Raw genomic sequence first — 23,768 nt, 5'->3', positions numbered from 1 at the left:
TTTAGTAATGATATATGTAATATATTTTTTGCTTACAAATATAAGAACATTTTTACAAGCTAAATTTCTAAAAATAAAATTTAATTGTGCACATTATTTCTTTGATTTATATATAAAATTCTAATGTCTATTGATTGACAATAATATTAACATAAGTAACTTAATCTATTTAATAGGCTTTCAGACATTTTTTTATTTTATTATATTATATTTAAATAGGTACATATCGTAAAAGCATTTATAATGAATTTCACCCAGACAATTACAATTTTAAAATTATAGTTTAAAATTTGTTTTTTAATAAGTACAATATGTTATTGATGATAAGTAACTTACTATAAAATGTGTGATTAAAAATGTTTGATTTGAATTTTCAATGATTTTTGTCGTTGTTTTATTATAAATAGCAAGAATTTAAAATGCATAAATATATAATACTTAAGTTTTTATTATTTGGAATTAATAATTGATATTCTTCAAATAGTCTTAAGGAATAAATTAACAATAAATTATATACAATATTTTAGCAATAATTGGTTATTGACTTATTGTTAAAATAGTTGATTTTTATGGATTCATATTTTTATACATTTTAAATAATTTATTGGTATAAGAAACAAAAAATAAAAATAAAAATAATAAAATAGGTAGTTACAAGTAAAAATGAGCAACAAAAATAAGCAAATACTAACTTAATATTAATGAATCACACAATGACATATTTTGAATTGGCCCCTGGGAATAAATTTAAATTTAAGATGAAGACAAATAATACAAAATTTTAAATCGTAGTTAACTTAGTAAACTAAGTAAATTATTGTAGTTAGATTTACTTCAATATCTATAGAATTATTGCATTATTGAAAATTAAATTAATATTCTTAACAAAATATTCCATCTGGTTCCTTAAAACTAAAATTTTATTTTTAAGCCTATAAATGGCTAAAATAGGAAACACAAGGTCAACAAATTCTTATAAATATAATATGTTCATTACTAGTTGATGAAAAATTAACAAAAATAAATGAACACTAAGTAATAATATAGCCAAATCAAAGTTGACACATTATTATATGATATTATGCCATGAGGGACTATAGTCAGTAAATATTTTAATTTTAGAGTAAAACAAATATTTATTGTAGTGTAAATTAATATTATTATTGACCGTGACGATGCACCCTTTCAACATGAAGGTCAAATAATAATCTGTTGCTCTCATAGTAGAACGGATTTTGATCAGAAGTCAGATCTGGGTCATAATGTAAATTTTGTGGCTCTTCAACTCTTATGTTTTGTTGACTATTTCCATCTGTATGATTATAATTAGTGACCGTTTGCTGGCTATATTGTGCTGATGTAGATGCATTCTATAAATCAATTTTTAAAGATCATAACAATTAGTATTATAAAACATTATTAGTTGCTTAAAATTATTAACTTAAACAAACAACCCATATTCTTTTGTGTATATATAATAAGTATACCACACAAATAAGCATATTTGTGGAACTGGTGTTTAGGTATTGTGAGTAATATATAGCAAGTTTATTTTGTTATGAAATCTAATCTGATAATGGTTAGATTTAATTTGATACTTGGTGGGACTTATCTGTACTTATTGCTTGATATCAATTCCTTATTAAATATGAACTAATTTTAATTTTGATATGAATCAAAAGTTTGAAGGCTAAATAGTACAAGCGGTGGATTGTGCCACCAGGTGGCTGGGAAGTTTCCCGGAGGGATGGAGTCGGCCATTACTATAAGTTGGCATATCATCCTAAAACTGATATTACGTATTTAGGTATTCATATTTATTTAAAACTTTTTTTTTAATAAAAAGATTTTTATTACCTAACCTATATGACGTTTTGTGCATCATATATACAGGGTGATTCGTTTATCAAACAACACTCATTATTTATAAAAGTATTGACTTTTTTCAAAATATTGTTTTACATAGTTTCAAGTTGTTAAAAAACCAACGCTTTTATTAAAAAATTATATTTTTAAATATTTTTTATCCTTATCATTTTTTAAGTTTTTTACTTTTTTGAATGGCAACATAGTTTTTTAATTTCATATTCCAAAGCAGAATATTTTTCTAAAAATTTTGATACATAAAAATCGAATTTAGGACTAGTAGTTTATGAGTTATAAGTATTTAAAGTTTAGACAAGCGGAGTAGTGGACAAACATTTTGCGGGGTAACCCCGTACCACACCACTCTGCCAATCTAAACTTTAAATACCTATAAATCATAAACTACTAGCGCTAAATTCAAAATTTTAACATAATAATTAATTAAAAAAATAGCTTTATTAATTTATGAAATTTGAAGTATAGGTTACCATTTGAAAATCAAAAGTTGATGGTGGTGTATATAATAAATATAAGGGTGAAAAATATAAAAATAATAAACAATTCAAGAAGAGTGTAAATCTACAATTTTGAAAAAAAAAAAAATTGAAAAAAGTCAATACTTTTTTAAATAATGAGTGTTGTTTGATAAAAGAATCACCCTGTATATATATATATATATATGCATTACCTATGAATAAAAATAAGTCTAGTCAATTTTATGGTATACCTTTATTCAATTTTGTAATTTGTATGATATGCTGGCAAGCCGTCACTATCTATTACATTATTGTTTATAATGTCTTATGTCAAATGACATATTATATACACTTGAATACAATATAACTTATTGATATATCATACAATATATGTTAATAATAATTATACGGTTTATGTAAGTAGTAAATAAGGAACATTAAATCATTTATTAAACCCAACCAAAATTATAGATATTTTTTAATTTTGCTACATTTCCACTAAATGTTTTGGGCCAGCTAAACGAAATTCTCCTGAGCCAGTTAAAATTTAGAATCTGCGACTAAATAGTACAGTTTATTCTTTAACTTAAATCATAGTAATAAATAATTATAAAACAGTGATACAATGTAGCAAACATTTCTCTTTAGGAGACATACTTATTAATTTAAAACGATTCTACTTTACCAGACACTCCTTTTTTTAGGGTGGCGAGAGGGGATGGGGATTTAATTATTTTATTTTATTTACCAAACCTATTTATATTTTAAATCACATGAACTATTGTTTTATTTAAAATATTTAGACAGTAAAATTATGTTCTATGATTTAATTCTGCCATCAAATATGAAAAAACACAAGTAGACATTTCAAATAAAATTTTTACTTTATAGTTAATTAATAACTAATAACTACTATAGTAGTTACCTTCTGCTTGAATAAATCAAGTTAAATTTTATATATTTTGGCAACCTTAAATGAATATTCATTTTTAACCTTATTATGCACATATAAAAAATGCTATAGTTAATAATTAACGGTAAAGTAAACATTCAAGTAGAAACTAAAAATTCATATAATACTGATGGTTAAGATCCATTTTAAAACATTAACCTTGAAATATTTTTTGTAAAAACTTAAATAACGGTTGAAATCAAGTATTAGTTAAAAAGCATCTAATATAAAATTTTATTATGAAACATCAAATGATCAATAAATAATGAAAATTTGTAAAAAGTTTATCATTATTCCATAAACAGATATTGATTTGTATTTTAGAACATTCAAATAACAATAAAAAATACTTACACCATAGGCATTTGTGACTGCTGAATGGTTTTCACCGGCAAGTGGGCCATCTTTCAAATACATGCTGTGCATTCGTTTTGACAAAGGTTTATAATCATCATCATATTCTTCTAATGGTCTTTTTCTAAACAGAATAATTATAAGATACTCAAGCAGGTACCTAAATAACACGATTTAGATTTATAAAATTATTAATATCTTACCTTAAAACTCGCAGAGTATCGGCAGCCATTTTAATTCTTTTCAACATTAACTAAAAAAAAGTGTAAAAAGTCGAAACTATTTTTATAATATTTACAATAGAACTTAAAATAAAAAATCCTAATTTCTTTTTCTTTATTATCCTGCGTCTAATATATGCGTAAACGGGGTGATTTTTTTTTCAGTTGCATATATTCTTAATTGAAAAGAACATTTTAATTTTTATTAAAATAGTCGAAATAAGACTGCCACTTAAAAAAGATACAGATTAGGTAATTCGTAAAACGAATTGCACACGTTCACGGAACGTCTGCAACTCAACAAGAGAATTGGTAACTTCGACTTAAAAAATAAATACAATACACACGATAATGAAAATCATATGCTCCGTAATCAGTTATCACTTCTTTGTGATAACGCAGGATATTAAAATATGATAGTCACATTGGTACAGAATATATAAGAACGGTAGTCAGCTGTTGGTTTAAAATATGATATTTTGGACCATGGTCACCGTTTTAATACCTACGTATTATCATAGAGTATTATTACCTCATTTGTATTTTCAAAGGCTTCGCGCAATATTTGAATCTCGCTGCCGTGTTAATATTAGATAGGTATTTAGAATTTAGATATATTAATAATCGCAATCAAAAGCTCATCAATTGTTAAACCCTCGGGGGGTGTCTGTAACCGGACCACGTGGAAAAATAACATAAATGATTGACACTTCACACCATGTCCGTTTCATCACTTTTGATCGCGGATAATATTCAGACAATAAAATTGGCCAAAAGAGCATTAACAGGGTCGAGGGTCGTGGTCCAAAATGTGACCTGCTGTCAATATTTTACCTACCTCGCCTAAAATGTAAATTTAAAGCTATAAACATATTCCTCAAAGATTGAATAGATGCTGATTTGGATATAAGGAACACCACAATATTTCTCTCGAAGTTGCTCATTATAAGTAATGAGCAAGGTTAGGTTTTGGTTCGAATATTGAATTGATTTTTCGTACCGTTAAAATTTACTGACCAATACATTTAAAAATCAGTATAGGTGAAAAAAAAATAGGAGTTTTAAGGAAGTAGTTATGTTAATCTAGTACATTTCATATTATTCAAATACCTAAACCCGAATTACATAAGTATAAATAATAAATTGTTATATTTGAATCGTTATTATACTGTAGGCCGTCAAGAAAAAAATAAATGGCAAAAAATATGTATACATTAAACAATGGCAATATTGTATATAAACTATATAAGACCGGTGATATTTCCGGTATACCGGTAATATTAAGTTTGGTGGTATCTGGTATATTTGATACCTATATTTGAGAATAACGGTAAACTGCGATTCGTAATTACAGTCGTTACTAAGAATAACATAAAGTACGAATAGTACTTTATAATCGTTTCGATATGATAGGCCCGTATTATATTCGGAAAAGATATTTTTGGTAGTGTAGTGTTCAAACCATGTGCAGACATAAATGGTCCGTTGTAGTACTACTAGTACTACTTAGTACTTAGTAGTTAGTAAATTATAATATATGGTCGTCCACAACTCACAAGTCACAAATACAAAAAGGTTAGGAATCATTGGCATAGAACAGTTTATAGAACTAAAATAAAAAAAGGGTTTAGATCTACAAACTAAAAATCCCTCCATTTATATTAAAAAATTAGTTCATTCACCAAGTACCGTGAAAGTACCATAGATACCGTGGCGTGGTAGTAAACAAATACCAGATACCAGCATCAAAATTTAAAAATAAATACTACCAGCCTTTGACTATTAAAAATAGGGTATAGATATTCAAGAATATTGCAATAATAATTTTAAGGACCCGCAACAAGAGTGCTGCTAAATTGTCTATCTAAAACGCCGCGGGATCATGACGTGCTAGTTGTAGTTGACTTAAAAAATGAAATATTATAATAATACTGATCTATTTATTAATATAAAATACACAATAAAAGGAAACACCATTTGATAAAAATTGTACTTAAATATACGCTCCTCTAATAATATAATATAATAAAATATAATATTCTTATAAGTTATAAGTCATGTTATCACAATCGATTATAAAATATATTTATTCATCTATCTAAGTATACTGATAAGAGTTTATTACATTGATTTATAATCATTAATCAATGATGATATTATATTTCAATCATCTTATTGATCAAAAGAAATTACAATCAAATTACTCGTTTCATTTTCAAAACGTCTAAAGTCTTAAATATTGTCACGGATCCTTTTAATTTACTTGAAATTAATATATTGTATTTTATTCAAAGATTATTTGTTTTAAGTTTACATTTTTGAAGTCCAAATTGTTTCGTTTTGATATTGTTCTTGAATTTGTATCGGTTCACTAAAAATTAAAATAAATATTCCAATTAAATTAAAACTAAGCTAATGGGTGTTTAGATAAAAATAAAAAAACTTGCAAATGTTTTCTTAGAAGTTCGTCTAACTCGTCTTTATTTGCACACAAAAAAATACTACAGTTTTTTATTCCTTTAAATACATTGGCTACGCTGGGCTTTAGGCTATACAAATATACAGATTGGCCTTTTTTTGAAAAGTCTCGTGACATCATGGAAAATACCTGTAAATAAAAAAAAATACATATATACATAAATATTATTATCATCTACCAAAGTTATTATATCTGGGCTACTTGTAAAATTCAGTTCAGAGGATGTGAAATTTATAAAAATTATCGAAATTTTCGCGCTAAATTACCAATTGCCCTCGAGAAGAACAAAATAATTGCCTTAAAAATATTTTAATTTAAAATTACTCAAATACGTCAATATTGGACTGTCAGCCGTTTGTACCCAATTCGAATATTTTGTCTAAATGATGATATATAAACTTTATAAGTTGTATTTTTAAAATTGCATTGGTAGAAAATGATTTTCAAATCCAACTGAAATTATAATCATATTATACAGTTACACACATCATTATTCTTGTTTATTTTTATTTTTGTGCTTCAAGACAAGAAGTCATTATGATTTGTAGGTATTCATTTTTTACATTTCTGGAGAGAGAAGGAGTTCAAGGTATGCATGTGTATGTGGTACGTACATTTGCCGTTGTGAAATCAGCCTCAAATATCCTGGAACCGTCGATGACTACCGGGAGACCAAGAGCGAAGCTATGTTTAGTTATCGTCTGCCGTACGTATTCCATCGAAGGGAATATCAAATACCTGTCAGGTGTCAGCAACAAATATTTGATCCCGTCGTGGTTCTATGAAGCAAAAAATAACAAGCTCAACATGCGAAATAATATGAGTATATAATATGTGTACGCACATGTACGATTGATGTATAATGAGGGTCTAGGCCAAAATAGCGAAACAATTTACCGCGAATGTAAAAATCGCGAATCGATAATAGCGTAAATAAAAACAACGAATTTTATAATAAGCGATCATGCATAATAACGAAACTTAAAATTATATATAATTTTAAATGTCTTATAGCGAAATAATTTTAGGACAAAACCCTATGCAGGTAGGTCACAATAATATTGATATCGTTATACCTACTGATATCGTCAATATGGTATCTTAATTATTATTTAACTTATATACATATAGAAAAAATGGATAAGATTGTCAATCGCGTTATAATTATATTATAAATATAATATATTTGAGCTGACACAATTTAATACCTACAGTTGTAGTTCGACAGTACGTAAATGTGTAGCTTGTATTATTTAACTTAATATTTTCGTATATTGCTGGAGAACAACCACAGAAAAAAAAAGTACAAGGACTGTAATAAAAGAATTCATGCATTAGTTACAAATTATAATACTAATGAGCATAAGAATTTCATTAAAGGTATAGCATATAATTTGTCACTGAATGCTTAGATATAATTATGTTTAAATTTAATATAATTATTTTATTTAAAATTATTATTATTACTACTATAAATACTTATTATTAGAACTTAACGATATTATAATTATAATGATTTTTCATTTATATTCCACGATCACTCCATATTTTATTGTATGCTTTACTTTTTTAAATTTATTAATCTCATTTATAAACTATTTTTATCCATTTTTTATTGTAACAAATATGTTTGATTTTTACACTGTGTCATATTATCAACCCGACAGACAGATGTTTCTCTCTTTGCTATTATGTATTTTCGCTCTTTTTTACAATTCGCTATATTTGTTTACGCTATTATCAATTCGCGATAATTGTTTCGCTATTTTGGCCGGATGCCGTATAATAATATTAGAGCAGAGAACTTATACATAATCCCTAAAAAAGTATTAAATATCATGTAAGCACTTATGCACTTAAAAATCCCAAGATATGCACTTCAATTTGTTTTAAAAATAGTATACATAATTTAAATAAAATAAATAGCATTAGAAATAATAAAATACAGCTGTACAAATAAATAAAAAAAAACTTCTTTGACACTTGAATGAAACTTCGAATTGTAACTATATTTATTTATATTATAGGAAAAAGACTATTACATTGATTGATCGGTGAACAAAATTATAAAACAACGGGTTTTCGAATTATTATTAAAAAACAAATTTGTTAAAAAGAGTCCATAGAAAAACCTAATTATGTCTTAAAATTCAAAAACTCCTAAAGATGTGAAAATATGATACTTATACAGTTACAGATAGGTTTTTGTCGCAAAAAAAAACAAATTTGTATCAGGCAGACCTTTTTTACGGTTGCACAAAACAAAATATGTACAAATGCTAGAAACCCTCTGCTCTAATAAAATTTGTTTTTAATTTTGAAGTCGACGGAGGACCTAACCTTTTGCACTTGGATAGATATTTTGGGTTTGGCAGCACTGCACATTATGAAACCAACATTCGCAACGATGCCGATGAGCACACCATATTCCAATGGAAGAAACAAACACGCAAAGAACGTGATCAACATGAGCATCAAATCTCTTTCTGAGGACATCCAAAGAAATGCGTTAATCGTTGTGACAATAATAATAATAATAGGTAATAATAGGTACATAGGTACTCGTAATTATATTATAGAGTGAATCCTGTCTTAACGGACACCTCTAGATAGAGGACATCTCTTTCAAACAGATAATGATAAATCTCGGAAAGTATTCTACTGTGCCTAAAAAGGAAACGTCTTAAGATGGTTTCATAAAACGTGAATGTCCGCTATATACAGGTTTTACTGTATTAATATTATGTTATTATAACTCGTTTTTTTAATTTTTTCGTTTTTAGATGGCATATTATGATGGACGTGCAAAAAAAAAACATTGCTGGACTGTTTCAGAAATGAGCTGGTGTAGGTTGAAATATATGTTATTATATATTATCGTTTAATGTACTCGAATCAAGAAAAAAAATGTTTTCAATGTTTTATACGCACTTTTTTCTATAGGAAATTATTTTTGAATGGGAAGGGAAGACGTTATGCGTTAATAATATTAATATATTATATACAGCCACAGATATAGATAAAGATAATAATATACTAGATGTCTAGATTGCTAACTGTTCTTATTGGTAATGGGGAGATTTCATGGATATTTTTTAATGGTATTTCATTTTCTAGTACTCACATTGGCAAAATATAGGTACATTTAGGTCATCCATATCAAATTTTGATTTTTTCTTTAATATATAAAGTAATAGTATTATTATCAAAATTTAAAAATTTAAGATTAATTTTAACCAGCACCTGTACTCTAGATTTAAAAGCCTTCTCCTTATGATGGCTCTTGGTATAATTTGAACATGTCGGTAAAATTTATTTATTTTTCTAGAGAATACTAATGGGTAATTTCTACAATACATTTTTGACCGATGTGAAAAAACGTATTAAATATATTTGATTTATAATATATTCATAGAATAGGGGAGGAATGTAGTAATAAATACCTACTTATAACACTTTTTGGGAAATTTTTCCCACCAATTAGCTATTATTTTTATATCGTAGGTACTACATTTTTATTTCACATGATCCAGTATTATTATACACATACCGTGTAATTCTAAGACGTTATCGTAAAATTTTCATAATATACGTACTTTTTGACCTGTAAATGTGTTTAACCACCTTGACATCAACCATCATAAACGAGGCGGCGATTATAACGGCGGCCAGCGAGGTCTTCGGAATGTAATAAAAATATGGTGTCAAAAACACCAATGCCGCCATAACAGTGAGTCCTAAACTTTAAATTCCATTACAATTTTTTTTGCTAACACGTGGTGGTGTACCAATATATCTAAACGTAATCATTAATTGTTTGTTAAAAAAAAAATTACCTGTGAATAGGCCTCCAAGAGGCGTGCGCACGCCGCTGGAATAGTTGAGTGCTCCTCTGGCAATGGCTCCAGTTCCGGTGAAACCGTGAAAGAACGAATTGCCGAGGTTCGCCAAACCGATTGCCAACAGCTCTTGGTCCGTGTCCACTGGCTTACCCTCCGCTAAAACACACCCGTTGGTTGCTTTTAGAAAAATTTTATACATTATACATTATACTTGAACAAAAGTCGATTAAAAACATTTACAAAATCACTTATAAGCGCTATAATAAAATTCATCATAATATTGTGCAAGATATGACTATAGGCATATAATATTATCTAGGTATTTTACCACACCTTCTAAAGTTAATGGTGAACACTTTTGTTCCAATACACGGTTAATCTAAAAACTAAAAAGTGTTTTGTTATTATAAACTTGTATATTTTATAATATTATGTTTTTTTTTTTTTTTTTTTATCGGTTAAACATCAACTACATAGGTTATTACTTATTACTTATTAGCTTTAACAAAAACATTACATTTTTACATTATTATTATGTCATTGTACAATCAATTTTTTTAGATAATATTATGTTTTTTTTGGTATGTAAATTAGTTTTTATTTAAATAGGCATCGCCTGTTAATTCTTAATGATAGCTGTATATAGTAATGTGTGGGACTTACCAAACGTTCTGCAGAGAGATATGTTTTCAAGTAATGATATGAGTGGTATCACAATAATTCCTGAGCCCATGAAAAAAATTATGTCGAAGAAACTCTCTTCATTGTTGCTAAACTCCGGCCACTGGAAATTCGGCAATCCATGAGGTATTTTACCTTGAAAAAGTCACAGGAACAACTTAGAAATTAGAATAGGTAATTATTATAAATTAAAGACTATATATAGTGCACATTAAAAATATACAGATACAATCTATACTATACATACTATACAGATCAAATATACAGACTTATTTATACAGTCGGTATGTAAACTATTTTAAAATAAACATAAGTTTTAGTTTTAATGAGCTCCTGATGGATTATAGAAAAACCAATAATTCGATGTACTTATAGTGTAATGTTATTTGTCTTTAGATTCAAATAAGACAACTTACAGTTAACAGGGCTGGGCAAGATAATCAAAAAGAAGTATTGAGATACTAGATACTCGATACATTTTAATAAAATTAGTCACTGAATTTTTAAAAATTATGGGCATGGGCACTTCATTAACTAATTAGAATGACAAATAAAATAATAAAAACTGACACTTATTCAGTAATAATAATACGAGTACATTAGTAATAAAACAAATCAATCGTGTTCATTACCTACTTTATCGTGAAAGGTGTACTATAACATAGCATTGTAGCAACTATTAGGTACACCATTATACAAAATTATGGATACCTACCTAATAAAGTAATAAGGTACAGACTTAAAGTCCAATTCAATGTGCGTGTGCCACAGATATATATATATATATATTATACACAATATACATCAAATATATAACCATATTTTATGATTTATCGGTACTGGGTTAAAAAATTATATCTAACAACCTACAATATTAAATAAAAATATTAATTTCTGGAACATTAATTATTATTATTTCTTATTAATTATTATTTTGATAATAAAATCAGAATTGTATTGTATCTTGTATCGCGTCATAAATTATTTTATGAAATACTAGATACATTGAATAAAAATGTATCGCGATACAAGATACTGGATACTTCATATAATTGTATCTAAGACGAATCGACTAAGTTAATCGATAAAGCAATAATTTGACCAAGTATTTCAATACTATTTATTTATAATTTACAACAATTGATGGCTGATAGCATCTGGTGTAAATCATTACAATTTAAAACCTTATAAGTCATAATTATATTTATCAATACAGGTAACTATTAATTAGTCTATAATAAAAAGTATCTATTGAAAGGTCATCTTTAGTTAAGTAACCACCCGGGATTTTTTGCAACATATCCTTGCCACAAGACGTGTTACACCCCTACCAAATTAAAAACCTACAAAAAAACTGTACAAAATAACCCCTACCGTACCAGCCCACTGGACTATGTTGCAGCGGGTTTTCCCTAAAAAAAAAAAAAATAAAAAAATAATTTGTTCTTAAATTAAAAATTATGTTTCAAAAAGTTTTTTATTTATTTATTTGGTATTCATACGTATTATCATGAAATTTATCCTACCATAAATTAGTTTATTGTTATAATATTTTATTATTTTAAGTATTTTTACCACATTTAACACTATACGTACAACCAAATTTAGTTTTATTTATTATATTATAATGTATATAAAGCACAGATGGTATTTTACATACCTATAACATTGAACGGGATTGGTGGTGACTGATTGGACGTAATATCGTGATTTGTTGTATGTACGCACCAATAACAGATAATACTACATACGATCACTACAATTGAATTTCTAAATGCACCGATCGCCCAGATGACCTTGTTTACATATTTTTGCCACAGAGTTTGTAGTTCTTCTTCTTTTGGACCTATCTGAATAGCACTGAACGCCTAATCAAAAAAAACATCATTATTATTTATTATGCAATCTGACATTAGTAATAAAATTACAGTATATAAATATTAAAACTACTATCAAGAAGAACTAAAATTAATTATATATAACATTATATAGGTAATTTGTGAATATTGTGGGTAGGCCGGTAGGTTAGGTTAGGTATAACTATTTATGGTAACGGTTTCCCGTGGAGGCTAATAAATAGTAGTAGTAGCACAAGCGTATGAACATAGATAAACATAAATAAAGGCTCTAGTTTTTGAAAGGCAAAGTGTACGATAATTGCTCAGGAGTTTTTCAAAGCAGAAAAAATGATGATACCTATTCAAAAATTTTTATTAGCAAGCTAAATATCCATACATTTCTTAGTAATAAAACATTGAATAGGTAGGCAGCTATGTGTGGTTTGTAAAAATATACTTCATTAAAACAGTAACAATAGAAAATACAAACGGATAAGTATGTTTGGAGAGATCGCGCCAAACACAGTGATATGCCAAGAGAGATCTGAGAAAAATAAATTTCACATTTAACATCAGTGTGGTATCAGACAGAGACAACAATGGAGAAGGATAAGAGAAGTGGCATAGGATTTAAATGGTCCATTTTAATAGATCAAAAAAAAGGATACATGTTTCCAGTGAGTACTAGCTATATTGTTTAAGTTTTATACAGAAATAAATGTTTTACGGAATGTAGGTGATTTATATTAATACGTTTAATATCATATTTTTGTTAGTGCTTATAGCTTATACATAATAAGGTTCTTACAATAGTTTACGTACCTATTGTATTTACTAATTCACTTATATTTATATTTTATAGACAGTGCTCGAATTGGGGGGGGGACGCATGGGAACTCGGCTCTTATACTTCATTTTGATTTTAAATAGCGTTCCCATACTACATTTTCCTAAAAGAACACACGGGTATATACGCTGGTACGTACGATGTACGTGGTATTATATGCCAATGAATATTTTTATTTTGTATTTGTTCAATTTTATAAAATATTAAATAGGTACTGTAAAAAATCAAAATTGTTATCAGTATCCGCTGATTCCGCTACATCTTATCAACCTTACCGCTCCACACAAGTCACGGTTACCAACGCACGCATATAATATACTGTGTGCATTTTACATTATTTATATCATTATTCATTATATGATGCGCAACGGTACGAAATGCCGCAACGGTTGTTTTGATTGTTACGTAACAAAATCGTTGCCCATGAATATTATGTATTAATAATTGTATAATACTTGTAATTTTGTATTTAGTCAATCTGTGTACTTATCTATCTAAATAATTAAGTTGATTTAAGTTGTGTGGTTGTGTCAATACTTAGTCAATTGACAATTGTGTAAGATGGACAAACAGTATCGAGTCGAACCACTTTGAGATGTTTTTTCAGTAAGAAGGTAAATAATACATTTTAAAGTAATTATACTGATAAATGTTTGGGAACGATTCTAGTTTAGCAACCTATCGATTTTAAAATTTTTTTTTTCCAAAATGTGTGTTTTACGGTGCTTTATAAGAATGTAAAAAAAAAACCCGCTCAAACTTCGTTTTGAAGTTATTGACAAAAAACTTCGAAAACTTAATTTTTTCGTCACTTGCATTAAAAAAAAAAATACTTACAATTGAATATTTTTAATTATTTTTTTTTAATGTGTAGTTTTTAGCGTTTAATAAATTGGTAAAATCAAAACTTAATTAAAATACCTACTTTTGAAGTATTTGCACGTAAAAATTGGAAAATACCATTTTCAAGATTCATTATAAATCCTTTCTAATATTAGCTGAAAATCGGTTTGTTTTTTATATTTTTATTTTTTACTACGTACAGTTTTTAGTGAAGTCAGAATTGTGCTATCTAGCTTAGTTTTAGAGTTACAAGTATTAAAAGTTTCCTAATTTATGAAAAAATGTAATACAAGTAAACAGGTATAGTTACAATTTTATTTATAATTTTATAGAACAAATTGTTTTTTTAAATATGTGTTTTTAATACTGATTTAGGAACTGTTTGAACTTATAGTAAGTACTGTAAGTTGTAACCTTGCCAGTTAAAGTAACATAAGTATATTAGTGACTCCCTTCGCCTGCCGGCTCCGGTCGGATTTAACGGACCCAATACTTATGAAAGAAGTTTTACTTCCCCAGATTGTAACTCACGGTCTTATCCCATTTCGCCGCCAAATTAATCCCATTTTACCGCCCACCCATTTCTCCGCATGAAATTATTTTTGTCTTAAAACAGGGTTATGAATTTGTGATTTGAAAAGTGATAAATAGACACAGAGAAACAAGTAAAAAGAATTTACAACAAATATGTTAAGCTGGAACAAAGAATTTGTAGTCTTAAGGAAAGAGTGACAAGCGATCCTCCGCAGATGAATTGAATTGACTATTTGGACAATATTAGGCATTTAATTAAACATAACGAATAATTTAACTATATTATTATGACTAGTTTAACAAAACTTTTTTTTTATTATTATTTTATGATTACTTCTATTATGAAAATATTAATTTTTTATTTACGGTTATATAAGATACCTAATTATTACTATTTTTACATAAATACATATTACATAAATATATCTAATGAGTATGTAATTTTTAATCTTAAATTTACTTAAAATAGTTACTTAAAAAATAAATTCGGTGAAAAAATAAATTCGGTGAAATGGTACCGCGGCGAAATGAAACGGAGGCAAAATGGGAGTTGACCTAATGGCTAATTCACACTCATTTTTTTTTTAAATGCGCGTGACGAAAAAAATGAAGTTTTTGAAGTGTTTTGTCAATAACTTCAAAGCGAAGTTTGAGCGGGCTTTTTTTACATTCTTATAAAGCACCGTAAAACACACAATTTGGGAAAAAAAATTTTAAAAATCAATAGGTTGCTAAACTAGAATTATGCCAATGTTTGTCTATAGCTACATATTTAAACAGTGAATATTGAAACAAATTTTACCATAAAATAAGTAGATTTTGTATTTTAAGATAAGTGTTTAGTGGCTGGTAGCCATAAAATAAAAATGATCAATTAACCAATACTACTTTAATTATTTATTATTAGACAAATCCAGAGACCAATGCTCCTGTTGATGCAATTAATAGTACTCCAGAAACATTCAATTTGGTAAGATTGTTATAATTATTTACAATTATATTATTTATTAATTATTTTTAATTAATTTACCTACACCATAATATGAAAAATATGTAATACCTGTTTTCTTTAATTTTAATTTTTAATAAGTACACAAAAGAAAATAGATACCTAGTATATTTATAGTATTTTATTTGACTTTCTTCTTTACTTTCTGGATTTATATTAGTTAGAAGTTAGAACTACTTCAACTCTAATAGTTTTTACAAGATATAAACAATGGTATAAGTGTATTACACATCACAATGTTTAAGATGTTAGATAATAATATTAGATAGTACTATTACATATAAAATCATTTATCCTATACATGTGTACATAATAAATTAATAAATATTAAAATATGTTTATTTTAATGTAATATACTTATCTTACATGAAAATGACATTTCAATGACACATTATAATGTACAGGTATAGATGTACCAAATGTCCATGTATAATACTTTATACGTGTAAAACTACTTGAAATTTAAATGATATGCTCATCAATACAGTGCGACACTTAAACCTATTTATCGCTGCAACAATCCTTGTATCCAATTATTACATATTATTATATAACGTAATATTTAATCCGTATACAGTGAAATGATATGCACGTGCCTACGATACATTATTACATATAATATTGTATACCTTTAAGAGCATCACTGCCCCTATGCATGCGAAGCCCATGACTGTGTCTCCCGTGCTAATGTTATTGATGTGCTTTAATACTGTTCGGACCATCCTCAACAAGTTTCCACCACCACCTTTGACGCCAATCAGGTCTTTCACCTGGGAAATGATGATAAGAATAGCTGCGGCTGACGTGAACCCTGAGGACACCGGTACAGATATGAAGTTGATGATGACCCCCAAGCCCGCAAAACTCATCAGCGTCTGGATTATGCCACTCAGGAAGCACAATAACGTTGCGTACGCCGATCCCCGAGTTCCGATCGTGTTGTTAATCAACAGAGCGACGATGGCGGTTGGTCCCATCGGGACTACTTTGCTTGTGCCAAATAGTAAGTAAATGAATGTCCCTACAAAGGAACTATAAAGACCATACTGAAAAAAAATTGGTTTTTATATGTTGAAAAATAAAATGGTGCAATGTGATGGATCAAAAATATATACTTCAACAGTTAAAATATCATTACGAAAAAATATGATAAGTGATTATATGATCATTGATCATTCCCTATACACTGTGTGTACCTACACAAATTTGATCAAATATTATAATAATAAAAATATGATCTATGTACAAATCGTGCCATTACGATAGATCTAACTTCACGTACCTGAGCTGGTATCCCAACTATGCTAGACAATGCCATTGATTGAGGTATTACTGTTAAGCCGATTGTTATACCGGCCAAGAGATCGCCAAGAAAGTCATCACCCGAGTAATTGGGAATCCACTGTAATATAAATAGTTTTCTTTTGATAAAAGTGGTTAGATTTTTTAGATAGAGGTTTTTAGTATGTGATGTAAATGTCGTCTTCTGGTTAGAATCTAGTTTTGACGATTCCGCATCGTCCACTGGCACTAAGAAAAAGAAAAATTCAAATATAATATTATCCAGAGTTATTATGTTGCATGTTTTTTTTTTTTTTAACTTGAACTAAAGTTTATTTTTTTAAGCAGTAACACTGCTGCAAGGCCCATCATGTACATTACATATTATACACTCCTATTTATTAAGAATGATTTTTAAGCATGTTCACTAAAAATAATATACAGTAAATTATGCTTATATCCAAATTCTAATTTAAAAAAAATTTCAATTCACTTTAAGACCATTTATATTTTTTACCATTTAGGAATGATCCTGTGATATATAATAAGCTTAGCATATATAGTTACATTAGAGTAATATGATATGTATACTGGTGTTCACGACTACGAGACCGAACGCTCAAGAGAGGGAATCTGCTGATCCAGCATTTCCCACCCTGGCCGTTACACAGGCAGGCGCCATGTTCATGGTCGCCATGAGTAGCCGTTAAGCCAGAATAATTCAGATAGACCTCTTTTGTTATACAGAAAATCTTAGTAATAACTATGTAATAAGTAATAATTATTAGATATAGGCGATATAGCTATTCATAGTTTGTAGAAACAAACGCAACTTTTAATCATTTTCCAAGCATCTATACGTATAATTCTTCGAAATTTGTCCTACCTCTCTCCATCTAGGAAATCCGTGCGCCAGTACACATCACCTGAGACAATACAAACTTCCGTTAAGTACTTTTTAAGTTATAAAACTTTGTGTACTAAAGATAATACGCCTATTGTGTATGGCAATGGGTTATGTGGATATGAGAGCTTATAGACAATTTAAAAAAGTTGGTGACTATTCCTACTATATTAATATATCAATATGAATAATTAGTAAAAATTATCCACATAATAAATACCACATCTAATATTACATATACCTAGTTTTCATTTTCATAAAACCATTTTTAAGGGTTATTATCCTTAGTTTAAACATTTTAATAACTCAGAAACTATTCCTTAAAATTTTGATTTTTATGCATCTATACATTTTCAAAAAAATCATCCGCTAAATAATTTGCAGTAAAAATGGGGTTTCATTTGAAAAATACAAGTTTGTATTGCCGCAAGATATGTCTTAAGTAGGTAGTAAAAAATATCAGAAATTTTAAAATATGGCCTTTAGATATATCAAAAATTTCTAAAAATATTTGAATACCTAAATATACTATTAAATAAAAAAATGGGGGTGAGTTATGACTAATGAGTATACTAAAAAATCATAATTTTATGTTATATCGTAGTATAATAATGCTACACATCTGTATCTATCAGTATTTAATAAAAACGTTATTTAAACACCACATTTATTCTATACGAACTACGAACGGGTATAAGACGATTGGGAACGTTTTACCATCTTTATAACACGATTGTGAACGAATGTCGCTTATCAATGAATTTGTTTTTAAGTCGAAAACTGAATAATTGCGAACGTTTTTTTAGGTTACGTTGCCAAGTTTATATTTCAAAATAAATATATTATATATAAATAATACAACTACGTGACATTATTCCTACGTTACAAACTGAAATAAAATGATACAAAATAATAAGTATGTAATGTTTAAAATGTTATTGATTAAAAAAAAATTCGATATAAATACTAATAATACTGTTCAATAATGTTTTAATTAGTTACAAGAAAATAAATACACAAATAAATTTAAAAAAATTAAAATAGTTTTTAAAATTTTTACCTTGGGTTTCCTTGAATTTTCAGTTTTTTGTAAATATTAATCTAGATTCATATGGATTTTATAATCATTTAATTTTTTTAATGTTGGTTCAATTCTAGATTTAACTTTTTTTGTCCATAAGATTATGTACTTACTTTGTTTGTAATAGAATTTATTATTTTCAAAGTTTGTGCCTGCTTTAAAACTGAAAACATTGCGTGTATTGGAGGGGGGAGGGGTTATAAAACTGACCTAAAATAATATATAATATAAATATGATTTACTGTCAACGAATCTGGCAATGCTGCTTGACAAAAGGCAGGTAAAAACGTTCGCGATCGTGATATGGGAAAAGATCCGTTCGCAATCGTATATCACCCATACGAACAGTAAATTTGAATATTATTATGACCGAGTATGTTGTATAATAATAATACTATAATGTAGGTCTTATCAGCGTGAATGAAAAATTTAAACAATTTAATATCCAATACTCTGAAAGTCTGAACCTATTTGCAATACTCAAACCGCAAATCTATGATATTTTGAAAAATTAATGATTTTAGGATATAATTACTTACTACTAATAATTGGAAATATACAATTGGGTTTCTATCATTATATATTTATACCTATAGTGTTAGATCATTAAAGTCTATACACTGGAGATAAAATAAATTACTAAGATGAAAATTACGAGAGAAATGAACCAGAATTATTGTCTGTTTAAATGCTCACTCCTAATAACAGAATACCTAGAATAGAATATTAATAATTAATAATTTACTACTTAAATCATAATATATTAAACTTCTAATATTTCCTTAGTAAAACACTAACAACATAATGAATTCAAATCGAATTATCTTGACTTAATCTAATATCTTAAATTATAATAGTACCTAAATGTAAATTAATTTAATTAGAACAAATTTAATTTACTAATTTAGACGAAATCCATTTACAAAAATAATTATCAGTTAGTATTTCTAATTTAAATATTTTAATGTTTAGTATTATAGGTTATAATATAGGCGATACTTACAGATAACATCATTATTTACTGTATTATTATTTAATTGCAGATTGCCATTGATAACGGTTGAATTTTGTTGTGCGCCATATTCGTATTTATACCTCGGGTTGTCCATTTACGTACAAGCTATAATCACATAATAATACCTATAATTTTACACAAATTACAGCTACATACCATTGTCAAACAGTCATAAAAGCTGTTGATAATAAGACCATATAAATACACATAAATTCGTTAAACAGGCACAAATATTTGAATAAGGAAAAATAATTATGTTTTAACGTAATAAAACATATAATCTTTTTATTATGTATCGTATGCGAGAGAATAGTAAAATTATCATAAATCACAAGCGGTTATGTGACTACCTAATAATATATTGTTGAATTTGAATTCGACGGTGCCTATAGGAAACCTCCTATACTGAAGGAGGTAATAGCTACCTATATCAATTATTAAGTTAAGTATAAAAAACAAAATTTGAAATACTATATTAATATAAGAAGTAAAAATTTGGTAGAGTGAGAAGTGAAATTTCAAGGATTTATTTCTAAAGACGATCGGTAATTATTTCGCTCGAAACGCAAATTGTAACGATTGTGACGTGCTGCTGTCTTATTTGGCACAACAGTCTTGTTAACGAAATTATCTATATAATCGCATCTCTTTTTTATCGTTTCTGGCACCACGTTTGATTTTTTTTAACGCGTACCTATATATACCTATCTACTGCAGCGTACGAATGTATGATTGTAATATACATAAATCATAATATAAGGTACATGCATGTGCAAATATGCAATACCTGGTGTTTATAAAACGTTTTGATGTCTAAATGTTTATCGTCGTTTGCTCGATATAAAATTACTCACTATGATAATGACATCACTGACACTGAAATATTTCTGTAATGATAAGTTACTATTTTTTTTTCCTTTCTAAAGATTTTAAAACTAAATCATTGTACCAAATCATTGTATAAATAAGTCAGTAAATTAAATAATATTTGATATAAAAGTTGGTATAAAAGTTGGTACCCAAATTATGTTTGTCTATTATTGATATTGTCTAAAATAAATATAAATGTGGATTTTATTACGATAGAAATTGTACTTATAATATGTTATTAACAACTAATAATAGTAACGAACTATAATATCTAAACATAACAAAACATTCTTAATACCTAGGTATGTAAATATTTGTTAACTATATATAAATGAATACAGATCATTTATTGCAGTATTTATATAAAATAGATTTTTGTGAATGAACAAAAGGCTATAGTATATTTGTGGATATTATTTTCAATGAATAATATTCATAAAAATAATAAAAGCAACAATGAGGTAACATGGACAAGTTGGACAACATTTTATACGACGCTATAAAATAACTTGAACCGTAGGTACCTATAGAACAGTTAGCTACCCTATTAAATGATCTATATAATTTTTACATGCATGTTTTGTTTACCTATTTTAGTAAGATTAGATACTTAGATAGGACAAATTCAGCCCACCAAGTTTCCTATACTTAATCAGCCCAACTTTTATTGTTATCGTTTTTTGAGTTTTAACTCATTTTAATGATAACATACATATTTAATTTCATATTCTGGAGCATAATAACATTTGGAGTAGGTATTTTAATTTATAAAAATCAAATTTCGTACAGATTGGGTATTACGTAGGAAGTTAAATATTTGAGTTTTATGAGTGGTGAAGTGAACCACATCAGGGTACCACGGTTCCACTCCACTTACCTTATCTAGGTTTTAAATACTTACATAAGTTATAAGTTATAACTTATACTATATTTGTCCAAAATTCATTTTCATATTCTAGGTAGATTAATACCAAAAAAATATTCTTGGAATAAAGAATAAAAGTGTATGTTATCATTAAAAAAATGAGGTTTTTGAAATTTTAAAATTATGAAAGAAAATATTTTTTTTTTTTAATTTTGATTGTTTTTGAATAACGAATGTCTTACATAAACTGGATTACTCAGTATACAATATAAATATTAAATACTTAGGTTCTACTGTTAGATAGGTACAATCATAATAGGTTTGTTATGTATGTACAACGAAGTTATAAATAATATATACTCACTATTATAACTATCGGTGTACAATTATATTGTAAACCTGTTGAATATCCGAATTTGTTAACATCGACCATTGATAACGAATGTCACTTCTAACTATAAGCCGTACGTGCCAGAATAGAGTGAACTAACCGTTTCAATGTATACCCGTCATTGTTGAAAAACAAAATCATTACCCAATAGACTAATCAATTGGCAACGCGGAGCGAATTCTCGGTTTTAATAAATTAATAAAAAATAAGTTCAATAAGTCATAAGGGGACTAATTTATTAATAACACGATGGGCGATGCATTAAATGAACGATGTGGCCAACGTATAGATTTTTAATTATATTTTGATTAAAATAATATTTGGGACGATGATTTTTACGTCTGGCACTTGTATTTTTCAGTCAAATCTGTAATCCTGATGATCATCATAATGTACATTGCAGTGCAATGTGCGCGTGAGCGTGCATGCGTGTTAGTTTTAACTACACAAACGCAAGAATAAAAAAATACGATACGTTTAATAATAATTGGTCAACATTGCAGGCTCACACTTATCGGTTACATAGTCATATGTTTCGTGACAAGACGGTTAAATAATTGATTTTACTAATATAATTGTATATACCTCGCACGGCACCGAATTCATATTGTTGTGTTTATACTTGTTAACTATATTGAACAGACAAATAAACGATATAATAGTACCGTAGAAACTCGTCCTTCTAATTTGCGTATAGATTACCTTATACCGCATTACCACCTATATTTTCACTCTAATATCATAGGTGTAATCTTAGGGGCAAGCGAGAAACTGTCCCTCAGATACGAGTATTTAACTCAAAAGTGTCATTTTACCATATACCTATATTTTAAGTTTTATCACAGACTGTCCCTACCAAGGTTAGGTAAACATAATACCTATATATAGTATAATATACGATAGATTTATTTACTTTAAATAATATATTTGTATAGGTATAATTATAGCCATATGAACACACCAAACGCATAGGTTTTATTATTGTTGGTATAGAAATTAGAAACTACTATTCATGTTTTATGTAATATGTACCTACGTATATATCCTTTGAACTCTGAAGTCGTTATTAAAATTTTGATGCGTTACATTTTAAGTTTTAATATATCTACTTGACGCTCGACTGGGAATGCAATAAACGCCTCATCGTTTATAATAGCACCATAAAATGTACGTATAATACGGATTATTAGGTGAAATCCTTATTCAAATTTGTATTCGATGGGTCATTAACGACTTATGTGCAGTTTTTTTTATCGATGAATAAATTAATTGTAGGTGCAATAAAAATTATATGACGTCTATGAAAGATACTATATTATTATTGTTAAATCCGCATTTTCAAACAACTATATTATAATTATATGATAAATAAAACCAAAAATTCTTTATTAATGTATTAATTATTACAACTGTAATAAT

General features: G+C 27.6%; 2 protein-coding genes and 1 long non-coding RNA gene across 6 annotated transcripts in view; 1 reads left to right on the top strand and 2 right to left on the bottom strand.

Moving 5' to 3' along the window:
* LOC107172273 (uncharacterized) lies at positions 1 to 4,200 on the bottom strand. Its single transcript, XM_015522562.2, has 3 exons — positions 3,852 to 4,200; positions 3,649 to 3,772; positions 1 to 1,370 (listed from the first exon to the last, which is right to left on the bottom strand). The coding sequence occupies exons 1-3, from the start codon at positions 3,896 to 3,898 to the stop codon at positions 1,161 to 1,163; spliced, it is 381 nt and encodes a 126-aa protein (XP_015378048.2). The 5' UTR covers positions 3,899 to 4,200; the 3' UTR covers positions 1 to 1,160.
* Positions 4,201 to 5,938: 1,738 nt separating this feature from the next.
* On the bottom strand, positions 5,939 to 22,463 carry LOC107162942 (sodium-independent sulfate anion transporter-like). 4 transcript variants are annotated; one of them, XM_089221502.1, is made up of 12 exons: positions 22,323 to 22,463; positions 20,212 to 20,328; positions 17,225 to 17,472; positions 16,572 to 16,988; positions 12,532 to 12,739; positions 10,854 to 11,006; positions 10,185 to 10,346; positions 9,945 to 10,085; positions 8,689 to 8,834; positions 6,963 to 7,127; positions 6,317 to 6,477; positions 5,939 to 6,240 (listed from the first exon to the last, which is right to left on the bottom strand). In XM_089221502.1, the coding sequence occupies exons 2-12, from the start codon at positions 20,315 to 20,317 to the stop codon at positions 6,180 to 6,182; spliced, it is 1,968 nt and encodes a 655-aa protein (XP_089077628.1). In that variant the 5' UTR covers positions 20,318 to 20,328; positions 22,323 to 22,463; the 3' UTR covers positions 5,939 to 6,179. The 4 variants fall into 4 exon arrangements, with proteins under 4 accessions (XP_089077628.1, XP_089077629.1, XP_089077630.1 ...); XM_089221503.1 differs by lacking the exon at positions 22,323 to 22,463 and adding an exon at positions 20,574 to 20,784; XM_089221504.1 differs by lacking the exon at positions 22,323 to 22,463 and adding an exon at positions 18,110 to 18,149.
* The window catches only part of LOC149058902 (uncharacterized), a 33,188-nt gene continuing 23,348 nt past the window's right edge, over positions 13,929 to 23,768 (top strand). Inside the window, exons 1-2 of the long non-coding RNA XR_016190589.1 lie at positions 13,929 to 14,170; positions 15,841 to 15,903. This is a non-coding gene — a long non-coding RNA (uncharacterized LOC149058902). The remainder of the gene's footprint in view (positions 14,171 to 15,840; positions 15,904 to 23,768) is intronic.

The sequence above is a fragment of the Diuraphis noxia genome, unplaced genomic scaffold, assembly GCF_037042655.1.
Source record: "Diuraphis noxia isolate RWA-SAM2 unplaced genomic scaffold, SU_Dnox_SAM2 contig0002, whole genome shotgun sequence".
In the NCBI taxonomy this organism is placed as follows: Eukaryota; Metazoa; Arthropoda; class Insecta; order Hemiptera; family Aphididae; genus Diuraphis; species Diuraphis noxia.
The sequence above is the reverse complement of the archived record's forward strand: the minus strand, read 5'-3'. Positions and strand labels throughout refer to the sequence as shown.

Excerpts from the sequence above, each read along its gene's own strand:
- LOC107172273 (XM_015522562.2), bottom strand. The coding sequence starts at position 3,898 with ATGTTGAAAAGAATTAAAATGGCTGCCGATACTCTGCGAGTTTTAAG. Across the intron at positions 3,773-3,851 it reads GATACTCTGCGAGTTTTAAG|AAAAAGACCATTAGAAGAAT; the intron begins GTAAGATATTAA and ends TATTCTGTTTAG. Across the intron at positions 1,371-3,648 it reads CAGTCACAAATGCCTATGGT|AATGCATCTACATCAGCACA; the intron begins GTAAGTATTTTT and ends ATTGATTTATAG.
- LOC107162942 (XM_089221502.1), bottom strand. The coding sequence starts at position 20,317 with ATGGACAACCCGAGGTATAAATACGAATATGGCGCACAACAAAATTCA. Across the intron at positions 11,007-12,531 it reads AATCCCGTTCAATGTTATAG|GTAAAATACCTCATGGATTG; the intron begins GTATGTAAAATA and ends GACTTTTTCAAG. Across the intron at positions 8,835-9,944 it reads ACACATTTACAGGTCAAAAA|AAAGAGATTTGATGCTCATG; the intron begins GTACGTATATTA and ends GGATGTCCTCAG.